Genomic DNA, 7,097 nt, shown 5'->3' with positions numbered 1-7,097 from the left:
GAGATATCAATGGTTGCCTTGTTGTCACAATACAACTGCATAGCACACTTGGGTTTGACCCCCAAATCTCGTAACACATTCTTCAGCCATAACAACTCGCATACTCCATGAGCCATACCTCTATATTCTGCTTCAGCACTAGACCGAGCCACCACCTTTTGCTTCTTACTCTTCCAAGTAACAAGATTACCTCCCACAAAGGTAAAATACCCTGATGTAGACCTCTGGTCTGTAATATTTCCAGCCCAGTCTGCATCTGTAAAACCACAAACCTCAAGAATACTACTGTGTTTAGAGAACATTACTCCTCTCCCAGGAGCTGACTTCAAGTACCTCAAAATCCTCACAACAGCATCCATGTGATCTACACTGGGATTATGCATGAACTGGCTCACCACACTTACTGCATATGCAACATCAGGTCTGGTGTGTGTCAAATAAATCAGACGTCCAACTAACCTCTGATAACGAGGCTTGTCGGTAGGTACCTGATCAGGATACTCTGCTAATCGGTGATTCTGCTCAATAGGAGTGTCAATTGGAGTACAATCTAACATACCTGTCTCTGCTAATAGATCAAGTATATACTTCCTCTGACACAGATAGATTCCTTCACTCCCCTGGCTACCTCAATGCCCAAAAGTACTTGAGTGTACCTAGGTCTTTCATCTCAAACTCTGTGGCTAGCTGTTTTTGCAATCTATCCATCTCAATAGTATCATTACCAGTAACAACCATATCATCAACATATATGATCAGAGCTGTTACCTTCCCTTGTTGATGTCTGAGAAACAATGTGTGGTCTGAGTTACTCTGCTTATAACCAATCTTCCTCATGAACTGTGAAAACCTTCCAAACCAAGCACGAGGTGATTGTTTAAGACCATACAAAGATTTTCTCAATCTGCACACAAAGTTACCTGAATGAGCAGTTTTATATCCAGGTGGAAGATCCATATACACTTCCTCCACAAGTTCTCCATGAAGAAAAGCATTCTTGACATCAAACTGTTTAAGAGGCCAGTTTAAGTTAGCAGCAAGAGAGAGCAATACCTGGATAGTATTCATCTTTGTAACTGGTGCAAATGTCTCATCATAGTTAGTGCCATATGTCTGAGTGAATCCCTTTGCTACCAAGCGTGCTTTATATCGACTCACTGACCCATCTAGATTATGCTTCACTGTAAACACCCAGCGACATCCCACAACCTTCTTTCCATGTGGTGGGGATACAAGCTCCCAAGTATTGTTCTTCTGTAACGCTTCCATCTCCTCATCCATTGCTTTCCTCCATTTTGGATCTCCCAACACATCCTGCACTTTATTAGGTACTGATACAGCAGATATTTGATTCACAAATGATTCATATGACTTAGACAATCTCTTGGTAGACATAAAATTTGTCACTGGATATTTAGCTTTGGCTTGAAGATATTTTTTTGCTAGTTTACCTCTAGTAGACCTATTTGGTAACACATATTGTCTACTATTAGCATCACTAGTATTAACCCCAATAGAATCACTAACCTCAAATGGAAGATCTTCTGTACCAAGGGAGACATGAGTCAGGGGTATTAGTAACAGCAGGCGAGGCAGGAGGGGCAGGAACACTTTCAGCTTCTGGTTCCTGAATCTCTGGAGCAATTGCACCAGAATCATCTGGTGGTGCCTGTCTATCATCTTCTGGTCTCTGAACCTCTGGAGTGGCTGGTGTATGTGAAGCTGATGCATCAGTAACCTCAACTGAATGACCTGTCTCCCCCTCTCCATGATACAGCTCTTCAAAATATGAATGCTCCCCCTGAAGAGCAGTATCAAAAGAGGTATAATAACTCATGTCCTCAAAGAAAGTGACATCCATAGTGACATAATACTTCCCAGTAGGTGGATGATAGCACTTGTATCCTTTCTGATGTCCCCCATAACCAACAAACACACATTTCAGCGCCCGGGCATCCAACTTACTTGACCTTTGAGTCTTTGGTATATGGACAAATGCAACACAACCAAAAACACGAGCAGGGAGATTATGAAAGGAAGATAAAGAGACATAGAAGCTAGTACTCAAAGGTACCTTTCCTTGGAGGACACTAGATGGAAGACGATTAATAAGATGGGTAGATGCGATGATAGCATCACCCCACAAATCCTTAGGACAATGTACTGAAGAGAATACAACGAGCCATATCAAGTAAGTGACGATTTTTCCTTTCAGAGACCCCATTTTGTTCAGGTGTGTAAGGACACGTTTTCTGGTGGATAATCCCATGTGTTTGTAGAAAAGACTGAAAGACACGGTTTACATATTCCCCTCCATTATCAGAGCGAAGAACTTTAATTTTGGCATTGTACTGTTTTTGGACTTCGGAAAGAAAGGCTTGAAAAGCCGTAAAAACCTCATCCTTAGTTTTAAGAAGAACAACCCAAGTAAGACATGTACAATCATCAATAAATGACACATAATATCGCATACCTGACACAGTAGGTTCTTTTGAAGGTCCCCAAACATCAGAATGAATTAATTCAAAAGGAACGACACTTTTATTAGAAATACGAGGTGAATAGATTGAGCTATGACTCTTGCCCAAAACACATGTTTCACAATGTAAGACTGACTCATCCACACCAATAAACAAAGAAGGCATGGATTTTTTCATAACACTAAAAGATGGATGCCCTAAGCGACGATGCCACAACCAAACTTCACTTAGCCTGTCAGAAGTTGACACTAAAGCGGTCCGTGACTGTGCTCCTGGTTTCTCCCCGCATAAGTCTGGTCCAGACGAAAGAGCCTGCCCCTCAAGTACCCCCGACCTAGTAACTCCCCAGTGAGAAGATCCTGAAAAATCACATACATAGGAAAAAAGGTCATAGAGCATTTGGATTCAACAGTTAACTGTGGGACAGATATCAAATGATGAGATAAAGCAGGTACATATAACACATTTTGTAGCACTATTGTGGGAGTGATACAAACTGACCCTTTTCCTAACACAGGGAAGGCTTCACCATTAGCATTAGTAACATATAGTACTGGTGGAGAGGATAATTCAGTAAAGTAAGATTTGTCATAAGTCATATGATCTGAAGCACCTGAATCAATAATCCATGTATCACCACCAACAAAGCTAGAAATATTTAAGGCCATACCTATCTTACCACGACCAGCCACTGATGCTGTGGGTGTGGCACCTTCTACTGTATGATGGTCATGTTCGGATACACCATAGATGTCTGGTTCTTGGACCAACTGGATAGCTGCTTTCGCCTTGGGACGATAAGTAGGCCTCTTAGGCCTAAGATGAGGGTACAACTTCCAACAAGACTCACGAGCATTGTCACCCTTGCAATAAGAGCAAGGGGGACGAGGTTGGTTCCCAAAGCCTGGTGGTGGTCCTTGCTTGTGAAGTGGAACTGAACTTGATTGCTAAAGGAGTGGTGCTGGTGCTCTCGCCTGAATAGTGAGACTAGAGACTTCAAGTTGTGCTTGAGTAAGACTTTCCTGCTGAGACTCATCCTTACGGATATATGTGAAAGCTGTAATCTGGTTAGGAGGTTCTGTCATTCTGAGCAGCTCTCCTTTGACACTGTTGTGTTTTGCATCAAGACCCCTCAGAAAGTGATGAACTCGCTCAAGCTCCTTTTCCTTCAAGTACCAAACAAGATCCTCTTGGTTCTTGATCTTGCAAGGACGTTTCGCATCAATTTCAGCCCAAATATTCCTTAGCTTGGTGAAATACTGTGCCACTGGCTGCCCATTATGTTGCATTGAAGAAGCAGTGCACATCAACTCATGAACCTGTATGAAATCAGACTCATTAGTATATAAATCTTCCAGTGTCTTCCAGATCGCCTGAGCTGTATCACATTGTTCCACCAGGTCGACTATGTCCTCATTCATGGCCTTGTACAAGACTGACATCACAAGACCATCATCATCTTCCCACTTAGTGTAAGCATCAACATCACTTTCACTAGGGGCCTTAATTGTCCAAGTTACATGCCCCATCTTATGCATCCCACGAAGATGAGCCGTCATGATTTTCTTCCATTTCCGAAAATTGGTTCCATTGAGTTTGGCACCCCCAAATGAACCACTTTCAGAATTCTTGACAGATACTTCAACTGTCTGAACATCTTTCTCCTGAGAACTTTCAACTCCAGAACCCCTTGCAACACAAATACCAAAGCAGTAATTTATGGAGCAAAAACAATAAAGGGCTGAATAAACCTGCGCCTGGTGCACTTGCACTGTCGGTGCACTGGAGCTGACAATGAATAGTGACTGAACCGGGTCGGGTCGAACACAACGAACCGGGTCAGACTAGAACGGGTCGGGTCGGATTAGCAGAACCGGGTCCAAGAAACTGAACTGAACCGGGTCAAAAACAGAACCGGGTCAAAGAATGCTGCGTCGGCTGCGTCGTGACAGATGTGGATCAGCACGGCAACGTCGAGACCTGGGCACAACGGCGTCGAGACCTAGGCACAACGGCGTCGGGACCTCGGCTTTGGCACGGCGGCATCGAGACCTGGGTTTTGGCACGGCGGCGTCCTCTGGGCAGAAAGAGCAGCGTCGACTGAACCTTGGCTCCGGCACGACGACAACTTCTGGGCAGAGACGACGACGGCGACACTTGGATCCCGGCCTGGACACAGCAACGGCAACAACTTCTGGAAAAGAAGATGAGGCGGCAGCTGGGCTGAACAGTAATATTGAGTCTGACAGAGCACAGAAAAAAATCAGTCTGACAAGGGGCCTACGTCAAACTGAGAACAGTCGGAAAAACTTCGACGATCGAGACAATAAACCCTAACAATGAGGTTTATTTAAAAAAGACAAACAACCGTCTGACAAATAACCGATGTCGGACGAAGAATTTGCAGCGGAAAGACAAAGAGACAAAGTCCTTTCGGATCTTTGCTCTGATACCAAGTCAAATATAACAAGGTTTGGAGAATGAATTTTCTGATATCTTATTCATCTCACAGTGGAGGCTATATATAGAGATACAAGTTGTACAAACCCTAGGTACTATGTACTACACATACAGAATAGGAAAGTAATAACAAATTAATTTACATTCCTAAACTAACTCCATGACTCACGCTAACAACAAATGCATACAATCTTAGCAGCAGCCAGTATGCAAATGGTAATTGTGGTTGTCTTAAGATGATTCTAGCCATGTCTATGATGTGCTTGTGTTTGAGCTAAACAACACGGATTTGTTGGGGTTTGTTGTGCACGCAGCCATGTTATATAGTTGTAGCAATATACTGATATTGTCACGTTGCTGAGCTAAAAAAACAAATTTCAAGGATTTCTAATGAAACTTGCAAGACAACTTAGCCAAGCCAATACAGAGGAAACATGACAAACAAAACAAAACAACCACACACAGACAAAAATCAAAGCTCACACCGTGTATGTCAATGTATAAAATGAAAGGGTTAAATATTGTATAGTCCCTGTGGTTTGAAATCAACATATGTTCAGTCTTTCTAGTTTCATTTTAATCTGAATGGTTCTTAAAGTCACGATTTTCCTTCCAGATAGTCCTTCTGTCAATTTTCTCAGTTAGATTGCTGACGTGGCCGTTAAATTTTTTAATGTTTTTAACGGCCACGTCAGCATTTTAATAGAGAAAATTAACGGGAGGACTATCTGAAAGGAAAAATCGTGACTTTAAGGATCATTCAAATTAAAATGAAACCATAAGGACTAAACATATGTAAACTTCAAACCAAAAGGACTAAAAATTTCAATTCAAAATGAAACAACGTACATTCATGATTCACCAACTTGAAAGATATAGTTGATATTATTCATATAGCATAATTGAGGAATCTTCTTCTGGACCATTAAACTCTGTCTCTGTTACTTCTATGAGCATCGCCTTTCAAGTCATGAGTTGTGTCCACATAATCACATTCTAGTAAGTACTTTGGAGAACCACATGTTCCATAATGAAAGCTAGCTCAATGTCACGGGCTTATCTTTTCCTTAAAGCTCTCGTGCGGCCTTAGCTTCTCCTTGCGCTAAGTCAGCCTAACTAGCACACAACACTTGGCTAGAACTCGAAAGAGTTTAAGAAGGGAAACTTGTATTGATTGTATGAAAGCTTTACAATGCTTGAATGCTTGCTTGCTTGATTGCCCCAAATGAGGGGTGGTGCCTCCTATTTATAGGCAACCATGCCCCTTGGGAAAATTCTAGAGAACTCTACATATTTACAAGCCTAGATGGTTCTAGATACAACTTGGATACACTTGGATACACCTAGAGACTTCTAGATACGTCTTGATACTCCGATACTCCGTATCCTTCTAGAGCCTTCCGTATCTTTCCTTGATACTTGTAGAGTATCCTAGAACATTCTGGATACGTCTACAATGCTCCCTTCCAAGAAGTATCCAATGAGGCTCCGGACCCTTCTAGACCAAGGCCAAAACTTGCAGGGTGTGACATCAAGCTAACATAAAACAGATTTAGCAATGAGCACTTTACAAAGTTCAGACAATTACATCATTAGGTAAATACTCAACCAAGCCACGAGGAAGATAAATACGTACAAAGATAAAAGACAATTATTAAACATCCACATGGTTATTTACAGCGTTAATTACAAGCAAATGAAGAATCCTTCTTCTAGGCCATTGAAGATCGCTTTGTGTTTCTTCTAACGATCAGCTTTGTAATTATTCGTAGAACTCAGCAACTCTTCCCCCTCACTCTTCATAAAAAACCCGACCCAGTTCGGATTGCGCTCAACAAGTTTGGGGATACATTCTTCATTGTAGATCCAAACATGCAGAATTCTTAATTTTGACAAGCCAGTTACCTCATCAAAGGCAGAATTGGTTTCATCCCCTTCTCCGTCCACCTTGCTTCCCCAGTCCACAAATCGACATCGCAGGTAGAGTTCTTCTAGACTATGCAACTTTGATAACAGTTTGGATGGAATCTTATAAATATATCCGTCAGTGACATCCAACACCCTCAGATTGGTCAAATTTCCTATTTCTCTCGATAATTCCTTTAATCGAACGTATTGCATACGAAGAACCTCAAGCTTCGTAAGTTTCCCCACCAT

The 7,097-nt window shown here is 42.0% G+C and overlaps 1 protein-coding gene across 1 annotated transcript; it reads right to left on the bottom strand.

Moving 5' to 3' along the window:
• Positions 1-118: 118 nt before the first annotated feature.
• On the bottom strand, positions 119-557 carry LOC101303382 (uncharacterized mitochondrial protein AtMg00810-like; the record flags this gene model as incomplete). Its single annotated transcript, XM_004309562.1, has 1 exon — positions 119-557. A coding segment is annotated over exon 1 (439 nt), but the record flags the coding sequence as incomplete, so codon positions are not given.
• Positions 558-7,097: the final 6,540 nt, after the last annotated feature.

The sequence above is a fragment of the Fragaria vesca genome, unplaced genomic scaffold (genome assembly GCF_000184155.1).
Source record: "Fragaria vesca subsp. vesca unplaced genomic scaffold, FraVesHawaii_1.0 scf0512981, whole genome shotgun sequence".
Taxonomy (NCBI): domain Eukaryota; kingdom Viridiplantae; phylum Streptophyta; class Magnoliopsida; order Rosales; family Rosaceae; genus Fragaria; species Fragaria vesca.
The sequence above is the reverse complement of the archived record's forward strand: the minus strand, read 5'-3'. Positions and strand labels throughout refer to the sequence as shown.